This window comes from Stegodyphus dumicola, chromosome 7 (genome assembly GCF_044657685.1).
Source record: "Stegodyphus dumicola isolate Sdum_Otavi_A_Nest chromosome 7, ASM4465768v1".
Taxonomy (NCBI): Eukaryota; Metazoa; Arthropoda; class Arachnida; order Araneae; family Eresidae; genus Stegodyphus; species Stegodyphus dumicola.
The window spans coordinates 54091364-54118960 of record NC_140774.1 but is presented as its reverse complement, the minus strand read 5'-3'; the positions used below and the strand labels follow the sequence as shown (position 1 = coordinate 54118960).

Here is a 27597-nt window from a genome sequence, read left to right as displayed (position 1 = left end):
AACCAGTTTTTTGAGAGGACAATGCAACTACAAAAGTGAGAATAGTATTTGATGTAAGTTCCAGTCATAACTCTAAGCCTTTAAGTCTAAATGATTGCCTGTGTCAGATCCAAGCCTGAATTCGAACATATTCGACATTCTTGTTAATTTCAGATTAAACAAAGTCGCCTTTACTTCAGACATAGAGAAAGTGTTTTTACAAATTTTATTAGCCAAAAAGGACAGAGATGCAGTTCGTTTTCTGTGGGAAGAAAATGGCAAAATTCAAGTTTACAGATTTAATCGTGTTCTTTTTGGTGTTACGAGCAGTCCATTCCTTTTGACTGCTACTTTGAAAACTCACCTGAGAAAGCAGTCTGAAAAATTCCCGACTACAACAGAATGCTTAGACTGCTGTTTGTATGTGGATGATTTTATTTCTGGAGCTGATAATGTATCGGATGCTTTTGAGATCTCCACTCAAGCTACATCAATTATGAGCCAAGCTAGCATGGTGCTACAAAAATGGACTACGAATGACAATACATTGATGCAGTTTTGGACACGTGAAGGTTTCGACACACAGCCACAAGTCAACACTATTAAAGTCTTGGGACTATCAAGGAATCCTGTTGAAGATTGTCTGATATTGGGAAAGCAGAGCCTAGTGGACAGTCTGTCTAAAAACGAAAGTAACAAAAGATTCCTGCTACGTACAATTGGAAAGATTTTTGATCCGCTTGGGTTGCTTTCGCTGTTTACTATCCATGCAAAAATCATTCTACAAGTCTTATGGATGAAGCAAATTTCTTGAGATGAAGAAATACATGTAGATCTACAAAAAATATGGCTTCAGTGGTGCTCCAAGGTTCCTCATCTTTCAGAGTTACGAGTTCCTAGAAACGTGCTCAATTTAACTATACAAGAGTCAATCGATATCTTAGAACTGCACTGCTTCTGTGATGCTAGCCAAGCTTATGGTACTGCTATTTATGCAAGAGTTGTGAAGGATAATAACATCGAAGTGAATTTATTGGTTAGCAAGAGTCGAGTGATGCCACTAAGGAAAATCACTCTTCCGAGACTAGAATTACTTGGTGCTTTGGTTGCCGCCCGACTAGTGAGTAAAGTCAAGAAAACAGTGGATTTAAAATAGCCCTCCTTAGTGTTCTTTTGGACGGATTACAAAATAACTCTCTATTGGATTAAAGGATATACGAAATGATGGAAATCATTTGTTGCCAATAGAGTTAACGAAATACAGAGTTTAAGTGATACCATTGCCTGGGCACACTGCCCTGAGAAGCAAAATCCAGCTCACCTCCTCAGCAGGGAAGTCCATGCTGACATTTTATGGAACAGTGACATTTGGTGGAATGGACCCCAATTTTTGAGAGTAAAGACTGATGTTCCGGTAGACAATAATGACATTCTAATTTCATTAGATGACTTTTCTGATGAACTAAAGAAAACTGATGACTCTAATGATCATTCTCCTATTGCCTTAACTGTTTTTAATCATAGTTGATGATATTATTTCCTTGAGTAATAATTATTTATTGTTCATATAATGTGCTATGTATTTAGATTTATCAATAATGTTAGAAATGAAAAGCTTACAGGTCACTTTACATTTAGCGAGTTGAGAAGAGCAGAACTTTATTTAATTAGGTCAATCCAACAAGGTGAATTTGTAGATGAAATAAAACATCTTGAAAGAGGTGCCTCAGTGCCCAGCAACGGCAAGGTAAAACCTTTAAACTGTTTTTTAGATAAAGACAATGTTCTAAGGGTTGGAGGCAGACTGAAACATTCTGACCTCAGTACATATGAGAAAAATCCCATTGTTCTGCCAGATAAGCATCCATTAACTTTAACAATTGTGAGATATTATCATTTAAAATATTTGCATGTTGGTTCAAATGCCTTATTTATCATGTTCGACGTAAATTTTGGGTCTTAAATGGAAGAAATGTTTGTCGTAAAGTTGTTTTTCAATGTATAACTTGTTTTAAAAACAAACCTGTTTTTAAGACTCAGATAATGGGTGATCTGTCCAAAGAACGAGTAACATTTTCTTACCCATTTAGTAATGTTGGAACTGACTTTTGTGGACCCATTCCACATTAAATTTAAAAATCAGCATAAGGGAAAACTGAACAAAGTGTATGTGTGCATATTTGTATGCTTAAGCACCAAAGCCATCCATTTAGATTTTGTCTCTGATCTTACTTCAGATGCCTTTATAGCTTGTTTGAAACGATTTTTTAGTCGCAGGGGTAAATGTGCAAAATTATTCAGTGTCAATGCAAAGAATTACGCGGGTGCAAGCATTGAGCTCAAAACTGCATAAATTGGTTAAACATCCAGATGAAACACTAACTAAATACCTGCTAAGTGAAAACATTGAGTGGAGATTTATCCCTCCTAAATCACCAAACTTCGGCGGCCTTTGAGAAGCCGGGGTGAAATCTTTTAAGTTTCACTCTAAACGAATTATCGGCAATGCTCATTTGTTTCTTCAAGAATTTCTCACTGTAATTCTAGAAATTGAAAGCGCATTAAATTCTAGCCCCTTACTCCCTTATCATCCAAGTTTGATAATTTTTAAACCTTGTCCCCCAGAAATATTCTCATAGGGAGGCCTTTAACTTCAATAGCTGAACCCCAACTTATTGAGATACCAGAAAATAGGCTCTCAAAATGGCAAAAAATAACGAAATATAGTCAACAAATTTGGAAGTTATGGAAGAGAAACTATTTAAATAACCTTCAACAATGTAGTAAATGGATGTTTACTAAAAATAATGTTAAGGTGGGTTCGCTAGTATTAGTCAAGGATGAACATATGCCCAGTACAAAATGGTTAACAGGTAGAATTGCAGAAATAATTTCTGGAAAAGATAAAAAAGTTCGAGTGATTAACATAGTATTACCAGGCAGTAAAATGTTAAAAAGAAATGTCCGAGACATTTGTGTTCTTCCTGTGAATTGTAATTAAATTTATGTATTTTAATGTGTTTCTTTCCAGTGTTTATATTGCATTTATGATTTAATGCGTATTTTAAAATTTAACCATTGTATTGCTATTGCTTACAATTGTTTGTTATTATATTGTTATTTAAAATAGTGTATACTAATTGTAATATTTTTTGAAAACCGTAAGGTTTCAAGGTCGGGAGTATGTTCAGTAGTGATTAAGAGTTGTCGACAGGAGGCGCTGCTAGCGCATTATATTCTCGACCTACGTAATCTTAATTGAGTATTCTTTTGTTTTGTGTACTTGCTGTGATACAGCTTACAGCTTTGTGATTGAGAATTTGAAATGTTTTGGAGCCAGATCGCTCCTCTACAACAACAAAATGATTAATAAATACATAATAAAGTAAATATCTTTGTGATGATAATCTTTGTTATTAAATACAAAGTCAATCAGCTCCTGAGTACAGTTCACTACTGATTCACATATAAAAAAGATGTACATGAAATGAATAATAAAAGCCTGTGTAAGAAATTCCCACAATTACAAATATTATGGATACTCTAATCCTATTTATATTTTTGCATTTTAAAGTAAAACAGGTGAAATAGTGCCTGTCAGTTAAAAAGGTTACCATCATGCATCAATCCCAACAATTATTACAGCACATATGCAAATCAGATTTTTCAACTGAATGCAGTTTTTACCTTTGTTCAGTTTGCAAAACATTTTAACTTAAGTTATTCCATCACAATAAAAACTTCCTAAATTTAGAAGTTCTTTACAATCCAAGTTTTACAGCTAACATCAATGCTATGAATGCAAAATTTCGATTAATATGTTGAGAGCACTTTATATATTGTGACATATATATAGGCAAATATTAGCTGCAATAACAAGAGTTAGTTGTATATATAATTTTACTGCAGAAAATCCACAATGTGTTTCCTCATGAAATCCTTATGTTTCTTTTAGAAAAGAATACTGCTATGGTGACATGCATAATCATACTATAGCACAGCAAAATTGCAAAAAGATAAATAAAACCCTAAAAACTTTTATATCAAAATAGTTTTTCATGTGTTTTATAAATGATACATATTTTTTTTTTTAAAAATAAATCAACAATCAAAAACTTGTTATGGTGTTTATATATATTTAAAATTTCAGGAAAATACTATTCATTACATGCAATTATTATTTTATTCAATGCATACATTCTGTTCATTAATCCCTTTAACTATCTTTTACCTTATATTTAAATAAAAACAACCTCTATTCAAAATTTGCATTAAAATCATGAACCAGGAAAAAAGGGCAAATCCTCAGCTTTGATTCAGTACTATACACTGAGGTGACAAAAGTCATAGGACACCTTCTAATATTGTGTCAGATCTCCTTTTTTCTGGTGAAGTGCAGCAACTCCATGTGGTATGGACTCAATAATTCACTGGACGTTCCCTGCAGAAACATTGAGCCATATTTCCGAATACAGACATCCATAATTGCGAAAGTGCTGCCAGTACAGGATTTTGTGCACATGTCCCATAGATGATTATGTCTTGATTATATCCCATAGATGTTTGATGGGATTCATGTTGCCGATCTAGGTGGCCAAATCATTTGCTGGAATTGTCCAGAATGTTCTTCAAACTAATTGCGATAAGTTGTGGTCCAGTGACATGGCACATAAAAATTATTGTCAGCCATAAAAATTCCATTGTTGTTTGGGTATATGAAGTCCATGAATGGCTGCAAGTGGTCTTCAGGTAGCTGAACATAACTATTTCCAATTAATGATCAGTTCAGTCGGACCAGAGGACCCAGCCATGCCATGGAAAAACAGCCCACACCATTATGGAACCACCAGCAGTTTGCACAGTGCCTTGTTGACAGTTTGGGTCCATGGCTTCGTGGAGTCTACTCCACACTCGAACCCTACCCCCCCCCCACTCTTAGCAACTGAAATTGTGACTCATCTAAGACACGGTTTTTCAGTCATCTAGCCATGGTTCTCAACCAAGTCATCATTTTTCAGTCATTTAGTGTCCAACCGATACGGTCACGAGCTCATGAGAGGCATTGCAGATGATATCATTCTGTTAGAAAAGGTACTAGACTGGGTCTTCTGCTGCCATAGCCCATTAAAGCCAAATTTTGCCGTATTGTCCTACCAGACACGTCCATCGTATGTCTCTCATTGATTTCTGCAGTTATTTCATGCAGTGTTGCTTGTCTGTTAACACTGACAATTTTACGTGCACATCACTGGTTTTTGGCTTTAAACTGCAGGCAGTAGTTGGCCACTGCATTGTCCATGATGGGATGTTATGCCTAAAATTAGGTATTCTCAGCACACTCTTGATACTGTAGATCTTGGAATGTTGAATTCCCTAATGATTTCCAAAATGGAATGACTTATATGTCTAGCTCCAACTACCATTCTGCATTTAAAGTCTGTTAATTCCTGTCATGTGGCCGTAATCATGTCAGAAACCATTTCACAAGAATAACTTGAATACAAATGAAAGTCCTGCTAATACACTTCCCAATTGTACATTTTGTACATGATACTACTGCCATCTGTATATCTGCATATTGCTATCCCATAACTTTTGTCACTTCAGTGTACAAATGAAACAGTCCAGCCAATGATAATACAAAGTTAATGAACAACTCGCCAATTACATCATAATTATACGGAACTTAAAAGCAAATTAGCATTAGCAAAACAAGGATTTAAGAACAGTAACACAAGCACCAGTCAGTATTAGACACTGCTTAAATAAAACACATAAAAAGTTTAGTTCAAAAAGATTTAAATTTGAATGAAGAATGAAATTTTAAGAGAAGGTGCTTGTTACTGAATATAAACTATTCACACAGATGAAAACATTTTAAAATTTTAATTATATATTTCATTACACATAAAAAATTATATTAGCCAGTTTATTAGTTAATTAAAATAATAACTCACTCTGGCAAAATCAAAATGTGGTTCATAGTGTCCTCCTATACCATAATTTACAACCTGCAACTCTTCTGCAGTCGACACTGTCAAGCCAGTTAAGTCTTCCACTCTCTGTGATATTTTAGCAACAACTGGATGATCTTCATTTTTTAACCAAGCACTTAAAAAGAAAAATAATTTTTGAAAAATATGTTCAGAACAATATGTGCATCTGTATGTCAATTAGAAGGAGGGAGAGTATAGAGATTGATTTTGAAGCCAATTCTGTACAATGCTCAGCACCTGTTTATATCACCATTTATGTTTATTTTTTTTAAATGACTACTAGTGTCATTTAATATGAAACAGAATTTTAATAATAACAGAAACATGTTACAGATAACTATAGTTTGATCAGTTTTAAGAATTAGTTCATTTTTAACACTGCATATTTAAGTTGCATATACAGATTACAGGAGGTCTAGTGGCAACCCAGCATGTGCAGCTTGAGCTCCTTTCCTGGAATTTGCAGCAAAGTAAGCAAAATTTGTTATTTTTTTGAAATACAAGTTTCTTGATGTCTTCCTATACTTGTGTCTTTATTATATAGGTTTCTCATAATAAGAATTGCATTAGATATTCTTAAAAAATAAAATAACTATAACATATTTTCTCCCTCCTTTCTGCATGCCTTCGTGGTGTAATGGTAGCACACTCGGTGCATGTTTGAGAGGTCCGGGTTCGAGTCTCGGCAGGGACATTGCTCATTTTTCACATCTCCACCATAAAAAATAATCTAATGTCTCTCATAAAATACACTATTTAAAATTTTATTAAATAGATTATTCCATGCATAAGAATACATTCCACTTCAGTAAAAACAAGACATGAGAAATTAAAACAACCCATGAACATCAATCAAGGTCAGTTTAACTTATTTTACTTTAAAACAGCATGTTTGCAAGTTATCTAATCTCTCTGTATTTAACATGAAAGGTAAAGACACTTGAAAAATAGTGATAAATAAAGTATTTTCATATTTTCTTTCTCTGAAACAATATAATTTTAATAAGCAAATAATATTTATATATTTGTAAAAAATATAAGCAAATCCCCCAGATAAAATGTTTTGAGGATAAAATCTTGACAAAAGTGATAAAGAATAACATAAAATGAAGCAATTTGGATTTCAAAAAAGTATAAATGTATTTTGATGCAATAAAATGGAAAACAGTAGCTTAAATGCCAGCCAAAAGTAAAATAATCAAACTGACATACTTTTTGGTATCTTTATAATAATAATAGTAGTAGTAGTAGTAACAACAATAATAATAATAGTAGTAGTAGAAACAACAACAATAATAATGATAATAATAATAAAAACACTTGCTATCTGAACATTTTAGGTTTAGGCCATATATTCAAAAAAGATTAAAATCTCAAAACATTATTCTACTATTATGCTTCTCTTCTTAAATTTTAAAATTAGCATTTAATAAAATTGAATATTTGCTGTTAATAAAATTATAGCTCATTTGTTAAAGAATCTACTTTAAAAGCTCAGAGATTGTCTCTGCATTTCTGATTTATGATACTCATGGGATAAATCAGTCACTTGCACAAATCAATACTAAAACTATATAAAATGTTTTTTTTTAAATGATTAATTTATATTGAATAGTGCACTTTCATAATATTAATGATTTTATGCGCCATCAGTTGACAATACAGCCTATTTATAAACTGAGAAGATTCCATCACAAAGTAATAGCAATAATAATAAGGTTAAAAATTTATAAAAAATTAATTTTGAGTGCAAAATTAAAAAATTACATTCTTTTTTTGTAAAACAAAGAAAAAACTAATAAAAGTTGGCAGATATTCATACATTTTGATTTGTAGTACCAACATGCCAATTTCAATTGTATACAAAAGGACCCATATGAAATTTGTATGCACAGAATTTCATCATTACTAACAAAAGAGATAATAAGATTTGATATGAATATTGTGAAATGTTTTCAGTCACATTAGACTGAATAAAAATATTATTAGATAATCTTATGGGTAATTTTAGAAAGTATATTTGAATTAAAATAATTCAGGAATTTCATAATTAATGAGAAAGATTAATGTTTTGTTAAATATAAATATATTTTCAACTGCTTGGATTTAACATCATTCTAAATATATTAAGATTAATATAAAAAGACATGCAAATAAGTTTATTATACCTTTTGCTAATCCTGTAACTTGCATATTCTAGTTTTCCAGATTTATAATTCTGAACTGTAGCTCTTTTAAGCTAAGAGGAACAGAAAAATGTACATAAATTAGTATAACATTTATAGACAATTAGCTTGTAGCCCATATAAATAATCTCATTACATATAAATAGCATGAAATATATATTTTTAATTTATTCCAACTGACATTACATGTTTCATATTTTGACTTTCCAATTGAAATTTTTACATACATAAAATATTCTTAAATTCGATAAACATATAGATGTTTATATCCATACATTATACATATATTTAAATATATTTATTACTCGTACATGATAATTATTCATTCAAGTTGTAAAAAAATTAATTTTATTTTTAACTAAAACAGTATACAAGAATTAATACTGAACACATATACATCGCTTTCAAACAAGGCAGTTTGAAAGCAGGATATAAACCATAAATATTAAATTATTTATAGCCATCAATAAATTCATAAAATATATAAATATTAAAAGTATGATATATTTTCCTAAGGAATTTCAGATTTAAATAGAAGGCTAATATCAAATGTACTGAAAGAAAAATTATTTAAACTCACATAATAGAACATTACAGAAAATAATAAGCGAAAATGTCAAACTTGAAAAAAACAACACCAGTAAAGTTCAGATTCATGTATAAAAATTGAAGTAAATACACTGCCGGCCATTAAAACAAAAACACTGGGAAGGAGTGATCTGATGAATGCCAAAATCACATGAAAGGAAGAAGAGGTCGGGATGTGCAAATGATTAGTATTTCAGCACATTTTAGATGATGTAGGAGGGAAAAACAACATCTGAAGCACTGCATAAAAGAAAAGGTGTCCAGCGGATTTCCCATTCGGAAAGCGCTTTGCAAGGTTGGAGTTTGCTCAGAATATCATGTTATTCCTTGAATAATAATAAGAAATGCTTACAAGCAAGTGTCGGAATTCGATAGAGGAAGGAACCTTGCCTATCGAGAGTTTGGACTATCATTCTGTGATATCGCCGTCACACTGGTCGACATCCAACCACTGTCATGCGAATATGAAATCAATATAGTGCTGAGGGTCATACTGAGCAGCATGCAGGATCTCAATGCCCTCCCATGACTAACACCCGAGAAGACATATTGTGAGGTCAGCCCTGCAAAACCATACAACCATATAAGAGACTATTGGTCAAGAAAATGAGCATGTTTGCAGTACGCCCAATATCTGCCTGTATGGTGCGATGACATTTGCATCAGCATGGACTATCAGCACGGCGACCATTACTTCGACTTTGCTTGACAATGCAGCATAGAGGGAGACGGCGACTCTGGTGCACCCAACGACAAAGCTGGATAAAGAAGTGGACAATGCCATCTTTTCAGATGAGTCCTGGTTCTGCATGCAGTATTCTGATGGCCATATATTATATCTGGAAGCTCTGAGGAGATCGCACATCACCTGCTTGCATTCGATATTGGCACAGGGGTCCTGCACCTTGGGCAGCCATTGGGTACACGACATGCACATCTCTAACTTCAGATCAATGACAATTTGAATGCAGCTGCAAACATTTCTGACATCTTACGCCCAGTGGTTGTGCCCTATCTTTGGGGCCTGCAAAATGCCGTCTTCTAACAAGATAATGCAATAATGTTGCATGTTGTGTTCTGACCTTCCTTGATACACAGGGTATTTGATTGCTGCCCTGGCCTGCATGGTCTCCAGACCTGTCACCCACTTAAATTATCTGGTCATGGGTTGCTGAGAGACTGGTCCACCACCCCTCTCCAGCAGTTGATGAAGTGTGGCATAGATTTGGAGCAGCATGGAATGAGCTGCCCGTTTCTGTCATCCAAGCCCAGTTCTACTTCATGCCTAACCGGGTAAAAGGGCTGTTTTAACAGCCAGGGGTGGCAGCTGTTTCTGCTGATTTCACACCCCTGTAAACTCCCAAACTGCTTACAAATTTAATAATTTCGTATTCATGCCATATTGTTAACATGCAATAAATATCTTTTTGTATTTGCTTTCCTTCATGGTGCTGCAATTTTAATGGCCAGCCATGTATTAACCCTCTAAGTGGCATGACAGGCTATATCCAGTCATGAGATTTTTTTTGTCACACGTACAAATTTAAAACATTTTGCTCTCTTACTTTCTTTAATAATGTGAATATCATCTTAATGAATGAAAGTTTTAAAATTAGTAATCATACAAATTTAGTTAAAAAATGCTGTTTAAATACATGTTTTCATTAGCAGATCCAAAAACCCATGCCACTTGCAGGGTTAAATTTGTGCATTCTGTAAATAAAGGGGAAAAGATCAATGCTAATTGAAGTTTTAACAGAACTTGGCTTTAATTTATCAAAATATTAATGTTATTTTGCTAACACTTGCAAATCAAAAATATAACGTTATACACAAAAGCATTTGAGCAGAAGAAAAATATGGCTAGAACTCTTTCTCAATGTCTGTTTGTTGAGATATGAAAGAAGCGAAAGTCATATCATTCATAAGATTTGTACACAGGAAAACTTTGAAATTTCTATGTATCAAAATTAGAAGTAAGCAGCATTAATAAAAGCAATAAATTTGGTTTCTGAAAGCTGGAAATTTTTCTCCTTCCAAAATATTCCAAGAAGTATGATTTCACCATGCCTTTTAAATTGATCAATAATACCATATTTTTAGACGTAAAAAAATAAATACAATATATTTACTTTCATAAACCAATAATTTTTTTAAACAATTGTACTACTGAAATTTGGGGATCAATGGGTTCATATTTACAAGTAATTCCATCACAAAAATAATATCACAGTTTAAATAACTGAAAAAATATAATTTTTACTTTACTTAACCCTAATATAAATTAATCAAATTTCTTAATATTAGTGTCCAACTCAAAAATCGGCAACCGTTCTTTTTTTTGTTTTTTTGTTTTAAGGCAAATATCATCAGCCTCCATTCCATCATTAACATCGTTCGCATTTGTATCATTTGTAGATAATATCTTTAGGTCCCCTATGGCATTGTTTAGCTCAAATGATAACTTTTAGTTTAATGCTATTAGACTATGCAGGACCCTTTTTTTATATGAGCACTTTTCACTTTACTGAAGAAATGAAGAACTGTACTTCACTTTTATAAGTGAGAGCATAACTGAAGGTAAATAAAAATCTTGTCACTGCTTAAAATGGTTACCACAACTAAAAATCCAAGGCACTTATATTCAGCTTGTTTGATAAACCTAGTTAAGTTAGATAATCAGTTATTCATGCTTTAGGCAATATATACAGTTGAATTTATAGGGATAATTTATATATGGATTCCAATTTTGGCTAAATTTTTACAACAAAAGCTTACTTCTCAGACTACATGCAGAAATATATGGTAACCGATTCCTATTCATGGGAAATTTATAAAATTTTATGAATGTAATTTTGAAAAATCCTCTGATCTTGAAAATTCAGATTAAGAGAATAAATACCTAATATTAATAACAGAATACCAAATATGATAAACAAGGAGAGGAAAATGCCTTATCCTAACATGTCATTACTGGGATTAATATTCTAACTTCCAATGTTTAAAGGTTAAAATTATTACTTAAAAATTTTTTTAAGTGAAAGCTGCATAAGAAATAGATTGTAAAATTATTAAGGAGATTCAGTCCAGTCTAGCCATTGTGTTGACTTCTTTTCTTGCATAGGTTTCTTTTCTGGTTTTATGTCATTTATCTCTTTCAATACTGGGTCCAGAAGTATTATAGATCAAAATATGAAATTTTTTCCTTCTCCTAAACAAACTGAATTTCTACATGCTATTACACAAAATTCTGTGCACTTTAAAAAAATCTACAAACTTACTTATTAGCTTAGATTTCATCTCTTCTTTCAAATGGTTAAGTCTCAAATGCTATATAGGACATTTTCAAATCTATGCCTAAAAAACTTCGGACCTGAATTTCATAAACTATTCCTATTGAAAACCACTTTTTTGAATAATTTACCTTAGCATGTAAGATTATACAGAACAAAGAAATCAGTGCACTGAGAGAAACAGGCTTTGCTCTAGCAGTTATAGTGAATGACTGATAAAATTTACCAAAGGTAATTTCCATAAATATAATAAATTTCCATGGCAGAAATGAACGAAACTTTTGATGACTAAGTACAAAATGAGATTAGTACAAAGAGGAGCAAATAATGTATTTGATAGGCCTACTTGTACAGCAATGATTGGTGCATTATCATACCTGTTTAATACAGTAAATATTAATGAAAATGATATAATAATTTTATTGAGATGAATAGAGTATACGTCTTTAAATTTAAAAACTAACAAAACATGTAGAAAGATATGTGTAGTATTTAAAGCAAACATTTTCAGTGCAATGGATGAAAAGCAACTCATTTATATTTCACCAAGTAAAAAAAAATATGAAACAAAAATGAAAGAATAACAATAATAAAAATACTTTTTAAGAAAATTGGAATAATAAATTTCAATTCATAAGTTACAATAAGTTACAATGTATTTCATACTATTCACTACAAGAATGAAAACTGATTAAGAATTTTCCATCAGTGCTTTCACTAACAATAGACATGATTCCATAAATCGTAAAAATATATAAAATAAAAAGATCCAACAATAAAATGTTTTATTTTATTACCACATACTTTTCAATGCTTTGAGAGGGGAGGGAATTACATATACATATATATACATATATATATTATCTGGTAATGCCAAGCAAAACAGACTACTACCATTTTTTTACCAAGGATGTTTATTCTTTTTTCTCACTGCTGCAATCCATTAGGAACTAAGCATTGCTACAATGCAATGGGTAAGTTCTAAATCCCTTTTTTAAAGGTACTGCTTCTTAAATGAAAATTAATATCACTTCATAAGGTATTCAAAAGCAATAATATGGAGCATTACTATTAAAAAATTAGAAAGAAACAAAAACTGAGTATTAAAAGTGTACTGAATAAAATACCATACAGGAACTTTCTGATAGACTTTATAGATTTCATCTATAAAGTCTATCAGAAAGTCTATCTATAAAGATGAAATCTATAAAGCATATATATCTAAGCTTCCTGTAGCATTAATGACTTCCTTAAGCTTTAATGAAACACTATGATGGTATAGATTAAATATACTTTCTGTGATTCATATATTATACAGATGTTTTATTATCTTAAAATAATTATGAAATTTTGTTGCATATATATAGAAATCTATATCTAATACTTTTGGTAAACAAACGGAATTTAAAGTACATATTATCACGTACTAATAGTTCATTAAAATCCTCTCAAATAACAAAGTCAAGTGAAAAAGAAAATATAGTACTATATTTTAGCCTAAAATGATAAAAATTTTTATAGGTAAGTAAAACAGCTCAAAGACTGCAGACACATGCTAACATCCTCTGTAACAAGCAACAAACATCATAAATTATTAAATCATTCAGAAAACAAAGACTAAAATCACTAAAAAAATATGAACAATGAATGGTCTGAGACTGATAATTTCAATTTTCAACTGATTAGTGGCTCCTTGCAGCCTTCTATTTACAATGTCACCAAAGGAAAGGCAGTACTTCAACTTTTCAGAAAAATACTCCCAGGATCTTGAAAATGTGTTTTTTAAAAATTTACGTAATATCATAATATAATCGGCAAGGATCAGTACAGGGAACTCACCCGAAATTTCGCATTTTTCTTAAGAATTTACAATTTCGAAGTCATTCAATTAAAATAAAAGCTTTACAAAATATATAAATTAAACATAGAAATGGTGTAAAATCACAACTTTCATGAAGCAATAAATCAAAACTTCACCAAAATACACAATAAATAAATAGAATACAAAATGCACTGAATAAATGAATAAAAACAATACACAATATTATATATATATATAAAATCTAAAATGAAAACAGACACAAATATTGATACAAAATTACAACACAAAATAAGTGTTTTCATAACACACACACACACACCAAAAAAAAAAAGTACGTATTCAGCTTCTAATTTCACATACAATGAAAAGCGAAAAAGAGTGTGTGATACTGCTTACTTTTGGTTGAGCTAAAGATTTAATTATTTCCATTTCTCTCTCAGAAACAACATTATGTAAAAGGATTATTTTGGGGGCTTTGAAAACCTCTTCTTTCTTGACAGGTTGAAGAAAATAATATGGATGTCCATTTGAAAAATACTCACACTTCAAATCTTTACTCTCTGCAAAGTTCTGCAATAAAATATACAACAGCATAAACCTATGTTATATGAAATACAGTCAAAAGTCCTTAATTCGGACACCCATAATCCGGAATGATCTATAATCCAGACATCAAAGCTAAAAACTTTCTGCACATGCGCATAGGCGTTTACGCATGCGCGTAAGACCTTTACAACTGTGCATATACATTTTCGCATGCGCATTTTATGTATAACGAATGGTATAAGCTAAAGTTATCTAATTATCTATTTCAGTTAATGTTGATAATTGCGTTGTTCCTTAATCTTCGAGTTGGATCCGGCTTATTATTTTTTGCAGACTGTAAGAGCAATTTTATAAAAGTAAACTTGAACTTTCGATTATGTCAAATAGAATTTCCAATGCTGGAGCTCCCAAAGGATCTACAAAACGAAAGTATGTTTCGATGTCCATCAAACAAAAAGTGGAATTGCTGCAAAAAATGGATAAAGACATAAAGAAGGTGACAGAGAGGTTAGTGAAAACGAAAAAATTTCCATTCACAAGTTAGTCGGTATTCTCGGCACAGCAATTAAGGGACTTGAACAGCGAAACTTTGTAACTGAACAAGAAATTATGTCTGTTTATAGAATTAAAGTGAAAGTATTATCACATAAAACGAAGCAACTTAAACAACTTACATTGAAAGAAATGTTTAATAAAGTAAACAAATAAATATTAAGTTTTTTTTTTTTTTTTTTTTTTTTTGGTAAATTTTGATACCCTTTAGATCATAATTGTTCTTTATTTCATAAGTTACAGTTTCATATTTTTAATTTTAGAATTTCTGCATGCCATCTTACGAGATTTAAACTGATGATCTATAATACGAAAAAAATCGATAATCCGGAATCGCCGAAGTCCGGATTAACGACTTTTGACTGTACAAGTTTCTATACATAAAAAGGCCTGGTAACAATTTTAGCAAAGGTATAATGGGAAAATGTTACAAATAATTTCAAATCCAATAAAAAGAAAGAAGTCTTTCATATTCATATTAAAAGGATACCTACAGTAATCTAAAATCCAGAATGATCTTACATTAGGAAATTGGGAATTTTTAGTTTTTTCCCCTCTCTAAAAGTAAGACAGAATTACATTCTAAAAGTAGTGTTTTGATTTAGAATATGCTTAATGCTTCATGCATGCGCAGTACACATATTTCCACAATAAACTATGTGAAAGTTCCTGATTCTTAGTTTCATTTCAGCACTAAATATAACACTGTTATGCGGAAGAAACACAACTATTTATTACCTACATGATAAATTATTTACTGCCTCCTTAGCCACTTTCTGCTTGGCATACATCTTAAACTGAAACATACTACAAAGTTCATCATTGATTTTACACCTACTGTATATCTTACATCACTGACGCTCAGGGCTTAATTTCTAAAATTAGAAGTGCCAGAGCTCTATGGAAGACCGTCAGCAAATAGGACAGGATAAATAAATAAATAAATAAAACGACTATTAAACTCATTAATAATTTTTAAATTAAACAGTCAATTACTATCAAATTAATTAACAGCTATTTAATTAATGCTTATTAATTGTTATTTAATCAATAATTATATACAATTAATTAATTATAATTTAACTGATATTTATTACATAATTAATTATTATTTATTGAAAGAATTAAATAATTAAAGATTAAAGTAATTACATAATTTAAATTAAATTAAATGTAAAAAGATAAATTAAAATTTAATAAGCGATTTTTAACATAATTTTATTGCTAAAAATAAAATTTTAGAGACAAAATTTCTACTGAAATAGTTGTTCAATTACATAAAAGAAGTGCCACAGCCTTCTTATTTAGGGCTGTGGTGCGCTCTAGCTAAAATTATGATTTATTACAAAAACTAAGAAGCACCGGAGCTAGGATCCGGTGAGCTCCAGCCCAATTTAAGCTCTGATCGTAGGGGGGGGGGAGTTCTTTTATCATCACAAAAATTAAATATACTAAAAGTATAGCAGATGAAAATTTAGATAATGCTAAAAGCAGGGCAAAACGGAATGAGGGCGTTAGCGTATGAGTGGGTGGAAACAAAAAATGAGGGGAATCTTTGTGAGAGATAACATTATCTTTGACTGCGGCTCTCTGCTGATATAATTATAGGCATCAAATGGATGTATGTCAGGGGTAAAATGAGTTCTCAATCTGACTCCTAAGTATAAATGTAAAGTTGCTGGTTACACTTTTCGCTCCCCTTATTTGGTTACATTAGTGGATACTGTGGGAAGACGATGTATAGGACGTACTTGAGCAGTCTCAGTATTTCACTCTTATCGTGTCAGGACTTGTGTTTCTCTTGATTTGCATTGGAAACATGAATGGTCCTGAATCAGAACAGGAAGCTTACTCAAGCTACGTTCAAGAAGGTGTGAAGTAGACAACACAAGCAGGAAGGCTATACGAAACCTTTTATTTTCAATACTTTACAGGTATTTCCAAACTTCAGAATACAGATGACCAACCACTTGTGGTCTGAACGTAAGAATATAAAAACTACTAACTAAAACTCTAACTAAAAGCTAACTTTGAATTAGTATACAAATGTCTAGCATTAAGACTGGCCTTTATTTAAAAAAAGGTACGTATGTAGTACGCTGAACTGCTAAAACTATGATACATCTGTAAATATCAAGAGGGCTAAACCTCTGGCCTTAAAGGCAACCAGCAACCGAGGGAAAACTCGTAAAACTACAGTGGCAAGCGGCTTGCTTCCTAAAACTCCTTCTCTCCCTCTCTTGGCAAAAAGCCACAACTTAAGTACTTAGTGTTAACAAGACAATTTGCATAAACAGCACATTTAATTCTGGCATAACACAGCATTTAATTCTGGCCGGAAGTAGAAAATAAGAAGTGACAGTACAGTTTTAAAATAAACGTTAGTAAAACTTAGGCTCCTTACAATTGTACTCGCTGTCCCTTAACGCACATTTAAGAACACAAATTTTCCTTCCTGCGAGGATAACTAACTATAACCATCGATAACAATACACTAGATATGATAGCATGGCAAGAAATTTACGCATTCCTAAACAAACTCCCCCAAATTTATTGCCCTTCTTAAAGGGAAAGGTTTCCCCATGTGAGTGAGGGGACATTACTTGAATGTCTCATGTTCTCACGAGTTTGTTATTTCTAGGCAAATTGAGTGTTGCAAGATCTGTTTATTGTTAAAATAAAGCATTAGGAATTCTAATTTTTTCCCCCCTGAAATTGTGGTTCAGTTATAAAAAGAAGTACCAGAGCTCATCTTATTTAGGGCTCAAGTGCGCTCCGGCTAGAATTGTAATTTATCTTAAAAATTTAGAAGTACCAGAGCCGGGCTGCAGCGCAATTTAAGCTCTGCTGATGCCAACCTGGCAATTATTTATTATTATTTTTTGCTTTCATCACAATATGACTATCAACTTATGACAGCTAGAGAAATGATTCACACAGCAACATTTAAAGCCATTCTTACTTCCTTGTATGAAGTAAAAAGGAAGTATTGTAATCGCAAAAAGTTTCAGGCAGCATATTTCAACAAAATAACCATTTTAACCGCTATCGAATGCAATTTAATGATATTTTTGCATGACATCTGTATGCAAGGACAGAATAAAAGACTCTTTTCCTCCAAAAAAATTATAAAACTGCTTTAAAATGAATTCTGAAGAGAATTTTTCATGGTGTCTGTAAGAACGTATGTGCGTACGTATCTTGCGTAACTTAAAAACGAGTAGACTCAGAACATTGAAATTTTGTATATAGGACTGCTATAACATGTAGATGTGCACCTCATATTTTGGTTGCAATCGGCCACACCAAACATATATGAATATATTTATATATATATATCCAATCTGTTACCCGGCTCAGTGATCTCAGTTTCTTTACTCTTATATGTTTGTAAATTGTACATTTTTTGCTTTAAAAATGATTGAACTATGTTGTTCTTATCTTCCAGTTATGGTTTTTATGCCATTAGTAAATCTGTATGCAATATTTTTAGAATTATCAACAATTTTAAAGTTGTTTAAGTGGAGAGCCACAAAGTCTAATAATTTTTTGATGGCAGCCATTGCTTGTTTACATTTGAAACAGCAGAATAGTGGATTTGTTGCCAATCTAGAGAAACTTAGCTTAGCAACAACAAAGATAACGCCTTCATTTATTATAGTGAATTAAATCATGCTTAATCCTTTATGAAATTTTTTTGAGGAAATAAGCATTTAAGATTTACTTCGTAATTTTTAATACAGGTAGCTTGAGAACTGAATTAATTGAATGAGAAATACTCAAGCGTCTGTAAAACACTGTTTCTTTTTTGTTTTGTTTGCTTAATTTCTTTTATACGTTGTTCTAGCTTTATTATAGTATTTGAATAGAACATGTGGCAATGATTAGATAATTCTTTAAATGATATAAATTTTGTGCATTCTGAGTTATAATATGAATGAAATATAATGCTGTTAAGTGAACCTAGCGCCAGAGTGTCGCTATGGTAAACAAATAGAGTGAATTTTAAAGAATGCATTTATTCTATTGTGGTTTATGCGCCGTCAGCGAAGTAGATTTAATTCAATCCAATAAGTTTAAATGAAATGCAAGAAAAATGCATATAATTTAATATTCCGTACAAAGAAGTCATGTGGTGTACACATTAGATTTTTTAAAAAATTTTATTGACTGAGAACCACACAGCATGGTAACCTTTTATGCTGACATTGCACTTGCAATTATAAACTTCAGGCAACTGTGCTGTGAGAAAGAGAAATTTAAGAGAAATTTCTTTCCATGTGCAAAATACAGATTTTGTTAATGATATTCAAAGGACAAATGATTACATTTAGTGTTGCTGGAATCAAGAATAACAGATTTACTATTCAGATAAGCCCTACATATATGTGGGAATTTACTTATTTGGAACTCTGATAAGCCTTAAAAAGCACACACAGGAAATAGACTTATAATAAAAAGCTAATATAATTTAGGCTTAATTTCACCATGGAATAGAAGAAAGACAAAATTTAAGAGTATGTCTTTCATCACCAATCTCACGATACATTGCTAAGCTATGCTAAAGTGAGACACTAATTGAAATCTTTAGCATGATTCTCAATGCAGAAAATATTGCTACTGGCAGTGAAGAAAGTAACAAAAAACGTTTGCTGAGAAGAAAAAAAATTTTGAATGATAATTTAGTTGAATTCTCAGCTTAGCATTTATAGGACTTGAATAATGGAACTTTAAAAGAACTGAACAAGAAACAATGGAAAATAACTTAAACAAGTTACATTGAGAGAAATGTTTAATACTGTAAACAAATAAATATTAAGTTTTTAGTAAATTTTGATTCCATTAAGATTATAAATACTTTACTGTTTCATAAACAACTATTTCATACTTTTAATTTTATAATTACTACATGTCATCTTACTAATTTAAAGTGATGATCTAAAATCCAGATAAATCCCAAAATCTGGAATCCCTGAAGTCCTGACAAGATCTTAACAAAGCTCTCTGACTTTGCACTGTACTGCATAGTAAGTCTAATTTTAATTTTTACTCTGATTTAATTATAGTTATAAATAATTTAATTAAAATATATAGTCAATTTAAGTGATTCATAAGTATAAAAGACACTAAATGCATTGATAGATAATAATAATAATAATAAAAACATTATCTACTTGTTTCTAGACTAAAAACAGGTTTATGCTTAACCTAGATTTCATGTGATTTATTATACTTATCTTTTAAGGTTACTTTTGAATTTCTTATTTTGGTTCGAATTTATGTAGACAAAATCCAATGCTCATCAACTAATATATATAATTCACATAAATATTGTGAATTATTTGAATCATAACTTTTTTAACATCTTTACATTTATTTATATAAATTAGTAAATTATTATCAACTCACTGATACAGATTCTGACCTACACAGCTGTTCATACTGCTCTCTTTCTGATAATTCACTGTCTAATTTAGAGGACTCAGAATAATTTACATCTCCATCTAACTGAACATCACCATCATCTCCACGTTTTGTATGAGCAGCATTTCTAATAGCATCTTCATAATAAGCTTTATTTCCTTGAGCTCTTGGATGGTCAGGCACTAATTTTGATAAAATTCAAAAGATTTAGATGAAAACTATTTTAACTGATTACAACAATGAAAAAGTTACATATGGATTTAGTAAATTTCTTTAAAAATAAGCACCACACATATAAATGGAGTTTTATAATTTAAGAATTTTTTATGAGATATATAAGATCTGTAAATAAAACAAAACAAACAACAACGGAAAAAAAAAAAAAAAAGAGAGAGAGAGAGAGAGAGAGAGAGACTGATTGCATAGCACCCAACACTGCAGGTGAGAGTAGCTAAACCTCATACTTAAGCTGCAACTTTGCAGATTTCATATGTATTGTATTACTGCATTTTTCATAAAGTGAATTTCTTTTGCGATTATGAAAATAAATTATCCGAGTTTAAAAAAAAAAAAACAATGTGCGATCAAGTTTTGTTTCAAACTGCGAAGAAATGCGATTGTAAGTTTTTCAAAAATTCAACTCCAGAAATGAACACATAATATTAAAAACATAGGTTTTTAAATAGTTTCAGAAAGTTGAGAATCAACTGAAGGGCATTTGCTTGCTTGAAAGTTGCATCAACTGAAGGGCTTTAATAAAAAGAACATATGAAAATGCATACAAAATCAAGGCCCTTCAGCGGTCGAGCGGCAAAGTCGCTGAACACTGGTAGTTCGGTCCAAGGTTCGAATCCCGCGAACGGGCTAGCTGCATGGTTGTTTTCATGGTTTTCCCCTTGTGTAACGTGTATATGAGCCAGTTTCCCTTAGAAAGATCTCCACGAAGGCATCCCTCCCCTTAGGCAGATAGCCCTCGAGGCTTAGCCATAATTAAATAACCATACAAAATCAAGAATCTTGTGTAGTTAAATTGCTGACTGTGAGGGAGATTAATCACAGGAAAGCTAAATTAACTTGACATAACATTAAACAGACCTAGAATGCTTCATTATGACAATGCATCTCGTAATACGGTACTTTCTGTAACATCTTTTTTTGGCTTGAAAAACACATGTCTGTTGCTTCTCAGGCCCCAAATTTGCTTGCCCCTAATTGCAATGACTTTACCTGTTCCAAAGATTGAAAATCTATTTGAAGGGGCATCTGAATTCTGAAATTTACAGAAAATGCTAGAATCCATGACTGACTGCGTGAAGGCTCTTTCAATTTCAGAATTCCAGCACTGCTATAAAGAGCGAGAGCAATGCCTCAGGCAATATGGAAGTTCTACAGAAAACTATTTTGAAAGAAATTAGGTGGATCTGCAATTTAAATATAAACATAAGTGCTCCTAGAAAAAGTCTCATTATTTTATTTACAGATTGTATATGCTTTATTATGTTAAGTCTCTAAAATTCATTAAATTTCCTAAAAGAAAAATTTTCAAAAATTACTCTCCATGTACAATTTAAACATTTAAATGGGAGGAAAAATGAAAAAAATGCAAAAAAATTTTTTCAACAGATTGCCATATGAAAACTGATAATACTGCCGAATACACATTGTACACTATGAAAAACAAAATGGGACAGTTCTATAATGTCCATTCTACCATGCTGATTGACGAAATTCAACTTTCCTTTTTCAAATCTTGAAAACGTGACATAGGATATATATTAGATTTATAAATAGCATTGTTCTAACATAGGTATTTTGACACAAAATTGGACTTTTTCTGAAATAACATACCAATTTTTTCCATATTTCAATTCTGCGACTCAAAATATGCCTTAAATTTTATAAAATTTAGTGTGAAATTTACAGAGAAATTAAAAAATTTACCTTTGCACATTTTTTTTCAGTTTGCTCCAAGAATAATTCACTTGGCACTTCTTAATATATGGCAACCTATTTTCCTTTCCCTTCCATTGTGCAGGAGCGAAAAAAAGTCATGTCGTTCCGACCTTTTACATTGTGCATGAGCGGAAAAAAAGTCTCACTGTTCCTACATTCAAATAATTTTAGCAAAGTGCCTAAACCACATTTAATGTTATTATCGCTTTCAACAAATATGCCAAATTTCAAAACATGCTAATATATAAATTCACGTATATCTTCAGAAATTTCTAGTAAAAAAAAATGTTTTTTACAGATATGCTTAGAAATACATCTATTTTAAAGAGGTTATCACATATGGCAACAGTCCCTGCTAGACGAGACTTTTCTGAGAAACGAGATTCTGGTAGTACTGGTTTAAATGGGAGGATTTCTAGAAAAAAGAGACCCACTGTAAGTGACATCCTGCCTTGCTATGGAAATGATGTAGTGGCTATGCGGGATTTTTTCAAACCTCACCAAAAATATCCCGGTAGAGATCAACCAATCAGATGAAAGTTTTGCTTCTGAAGGATCATGTGATCCCAATCTGAGAAATAATTGATTACTGTTTGGCATTCAAGTCTTTGTAGTAAGTGAAAATGGTAACCCAGCTACGTAGGTTTCCTGGAAATGTGCAGGTTCTGAGAATTGTCCCTTCCAACTTCAAGTCGCGCATAGCTGAAATATAATGTGATTGAGACCTTAGATGATTTTAGTAAAACTTTTATAGATTATAGTTCAAAATTTTTTTGAAAAATTTATAAAAATTATTTAAAAATAAAAATTTTAAAAATAAATCATAAAAAATGGGCAAATTTTATTTGAAATGAACCTAAATTTCGACATACGAAAGAAAGAATCAAGTAAGTTTAATAAAAAAAGAGATATTAATAAATATATATCAAATTCAATTAACACTGAGGTGCTGATTTAGAAGTCAAACAACAAAAATCAGCATTAATTCACAAAATTTTCACAGGACTAGTTTCGATGGTTTTACCGAACCATCATCTTCAGCTGCAAAACCGCAAAAATTTTAGCACTGAGGTGCTAAAATTTTGAGAGCCAATTTTTTAAAAACTACTCATATGATTTTTACAAACTTGGCAGTTTTGAATAATCTGAGTCGTAGAATCAAAATATGGAAAAATATTGGCATGTCATTTCAGAAAAAGTTTTATTTTGTGACAAAATACCCATATTAGAACAATGCTATATATAAATCTAATACATATCCTAAGTCGTGCTTTCGAGACATGAAAAACTCAAGTTGAATTTTGCCAATTGGCCCAGTAGAATGGGAGATATTAGAAATGTTCCCCCCTTTTTTTGTGCAGTGTACATTGATGCAGGAGGACATTACTACTGTATCAATTTAGATATCCAAAATATATTGGGTTTTAACGAAAGTTTCCCACCCACCACAAATATCATCTGCACAAACAGTTCGTGTTGGAGTGTTTAATCATATTTTGTCAAACAATTTTTTGGCATTTGAAAGAGAGGGAGGCCTACTTTAGAACACTATGCTGTGCAATTTGTAAAAGAAATATCATTATCATTAGGTACAAGGTGTATGAAATGGAACTATCCCACTACCAGGTAAGAACTATCATTTACATCCAGCTCTGTTACAAAAAATCAGCTACAGAACGTCACTAAATCACGTGCATAGCTTTCAGTACTAATGTTGTCATATGTCATTGTGAAGGTTTGGTACCAAAAGTTCACAAACAAGGATTATGACGTTCAAGAAGCAAAGTGCTCTGGTCAGCCTACTGATGTTGATGAGGCCCGCCTGCGAGAGCTTATAGAAGATCAGTATGCAACCACTCGAGAGCTTGCTAAGCAGTTAGCATCAGTGCCATATGCATTAGTTGTGCTATTCATTGCATAAACTTGAAGTACAAGTTCAATTGCTGGATGTCGCATAAGCTGACTCAAGCAGATAAGGACAGATACATTCGGGCCTGCACTAATTTGCTCGAATATCAATGCAAGGACAAAATTCTGGACTGGATCGTCACTTGCGCAAAAGTGGATTTGCACCAACAACATAGGCTGAAAAGGGGGTCAGTCTGCACCTGGTGAGCCCATTGGCAGCATCGCAAAGTGCATTGACTAATACAAAGATTACGCTTTGCATCTAGTGGGATTGCCGTGGTATTATCCACAAAGAGTATCTAGAAAAATATAAAACACTTGACAGTAAGATGTACAGTGAGATGCTAGTCTGTGTTGACGCTGCAATGAAGGAAAAATGTCAAACTGAGTTACGGCGGAAAAAGGTAATGTTCGATCAAGATAGTGCAAGACCACGCGTGTCTGCATTCACTGGCTGGACTCTACATGGACTCGAATGGGATATTTTGCCACACTCACTATATAACCCCAACAATGCTCCTTCCTCTTTTCACACTTGCAGCTAAATCTTGCTTGTGCCATCTTCCATTCTACACAGGATGCCCGAAATGAGGCTGGTCTGGTTTTGGACTCGCGGCCACATAGTTTTTGGGGCGAAGGTTTTGAGAAACTACCAAACCATTGGCAGAAAACCATAGATTTGGGTGGTGATTACTACCTATACTAAAGGTACTGCTTTCATGTTTTTTTTTTTTTCGAAGTTTATTAAGAACGTTTTTGGTGGAAAACTTCCGTTACAACCAGATATGAAAGTAGTTAAAAACTAAATGTGATTTTTGTTAAGATATATACATTCTGATTTCAAATGTGTTTTTAATACATTAGAATACGTCCATTTTCAATACAGTGATATTTTTAGAGTGATAAATAGCCATCTAGATAATCCTAAATTATACCTTTTAAAGAAATATACGATGGTATCCTTATTTATGCTGTTATGATTTCATAAAATGGAAAAAGTGAGAGCTATTAATGGCATAAATGCAATACAAAAGAAAGAGTTCACAATCACAAAGTTCTGAAATACATAATGTATGATATAATGAGCTAATAGACAATCATTTTACTAACATATAAAATAAGAAACTGAAAGAGAGAAAAGTGAAACAATACATACTTAGATAAATGTTTTTCATTTAAATTCTCATGGGCAGCAATATGTGTTATTAAATATGAGTGCAAATAAATTTGTATTTTCATTTTACAAACAAATACTCCTGCCAACCCTGCCAAAAAAAAAATCAGGTATGGAATTTCATCCAATAAATTTGCTTAGTTAAAGAAAAAGAGAGAGAAAAAAAAAGTTAGGAAAGAAAAAAAAAAAAAAAAAAAAAAAAAAAAAGAGGGAAATTATTTTCTAACAACATTTATACTAACAACCTCATGCTGTGAACCTTCCTCCAAAATTCATCTTCCCATAACAGCTGGGCCAGAGAAGAAAAATGACGAATCACATCCTAGACAGACTTCATCAGCAAAAGATCAGAGGACAATGCAGGGCAAGGAAGAAATGGGACATCCTGCAAGGCTTGTTAACTAATGAATGCCATGTGCAATGTTGCATTGTCCTGCTAGAAAATACCAATTTTGGAGCCACTGAAGATAAGGTAGCACAACCGGCTGCAGCTGGTTGTGATCGCATGATAGCTGGTCCTCAGCATACTGCTGTGCCATCAGTGTGCCTCTAATGCATAACAAGGGTGACCTGCTATCATGACTTGTGCTACCACAAACCATTATGCCACAATGACGAACGGTGCAACATTCAGCAACAGTAGTCTTATCTCCTTGACACCTCTAGACTCTTAACTGGTGACTCTCGCCAGACAAATAAAACCAAGACTCATCACTGAATATCACATTATGCCATTCAGTTGTCAAAGCGATTTGTTGAGGACACCATCGCAGTCTCTCACATTGATGGTTTGGCGTTAATAGTAGTCTTTGCGAAGGGCGACTTGCATGCAAGCTGCTTTCATCCAAATGTTGAGAAACTGTTCTTCCAGATACTGGAGCATCCAAAGCTCCCTGTACATTTCACAAAATGTCCATAGTAGTCGATTGTGGGGCAACCACTGATTCTCTTCGTATGCATCAATCCGTGCATTTTGTAGCATGTCTAAATGCATCTGGTCTTTCGCAACTATTTAAATTTCCTTCATTGATCCATCTAGACCAAATTCTATGCACAGTGGATACATCTACTTGCGTTTCGGTGGCAATATGATGGTAAGACCAACCAGCCATATGTAAGCCAAAAATTTGACCACTCAAAATCACCCATTTCCTGGAACTGCCTATGGTGCCATCATCCAGGCATATCTTCATTCACATGTGCCTTCTGGAACATTGAAATTCCTGATTTCCTAAGCAGCAGAGAGTAGCAATTATTGATTTGTTTGCCATTCCCTTCCCTTTTTTTCTTGAGCTATAATCATGTGACCAACATGCATCTTACATCTGTATGACGTGTTCTGCTATGCATTCTCCGAAATTTGCATATTTATATGGCCAAATCTTTATGGTGCTGCATTTTCTATGTTGGGCAGTGTATTAGTAAAAAAAAATATATGTTAAATGTTATGTAATTGTATACTTTATTTATTATAATACAATAAGAAATAAAATATAGGATTTTTTTTTACAGTAATCAGTCTGTGTTTATCTCTGTGCTGACATAGAACATGCAATGCCTGCATTCATTTTTGCACTGGCATACTAATTAAACTTGCATTTAAGCAAGGTTTTGCACTGGTATAAAACAATGAACATTATTTTTTACCAATGTAACACTTCCCCTATTTTTACAAATTTCTCTTTTTATAAAATAAGCAGCAGGAATTATTTAGTGGCAGTGGAAAAGAACAAAAAATTATGCTTTCTTTAATAATTAGATATACTTGCTACAAGTTCTTTTATAGACATAACAGCAGTAGTTTTTATGTAAAATCTTTCATAATTAAGAAAGATTATGAAATGAGAAAAGGAGGAAATAACCTTTTTCTCTAATATATCAAGATTAAATACAATTAAAAATTGAAGCTACAATTGATTTCTATAGCTTTTAATATACTGGTGTTAAATTTGAAATGCTGAGGCAGTAAGTGAGATGTATCACTAAATCTAAACGAGGAAGATAAATATTTTTCTAATACAGATACTTTGATTTGTAACACAAAAAATATACTTAAGATATACTAATTTATTTGAATACGGATAAAATAAAAACTGACAAATTACCAGTTAAACCACTAGTGATAAGGATAAAAATTTTGTATTTCCTATGATCAAGATATTCATCATAACATATT

The 27597-nt window shown here is 32.1% G+C and overlaps 1 protein-coding gene across 2 annotated transcripts in view; it reads right to left on the bottom strand.

Annotated features, from left to right (window-relative positions):
• Window positions 1-27597, bottom strand: part of LOC118184025 (prolyl 4-hydroxylase subunit alpha-1-like) — a 71644-nt gene that overhangs the window by 23163 nt on the left and 20884 nt on the right. For both annotated transcript variants that reach the window (XM_085820217.1, XM_085820218.1), the window contains exons 7-10: window positions 20372-20568; window positions 14261-14434; window positions 8144-8214; window positions 5937-6090 (exon numbers count right to left, since the gene is read on the bottom strand). In XM_085820217.1, the coding sequence (XP_085676343.1) occupies window positions 5937-6090; window positions 8144-8214; window positions 14261-14434; window positions 20372-20568 (596 nt within the window). The remainder of the gene's footprint in view (window positions 1-5936; window positions 6091-8143; window positions 8215-14260; window positions 14435-20371; window positions 20569-27597) is intronic.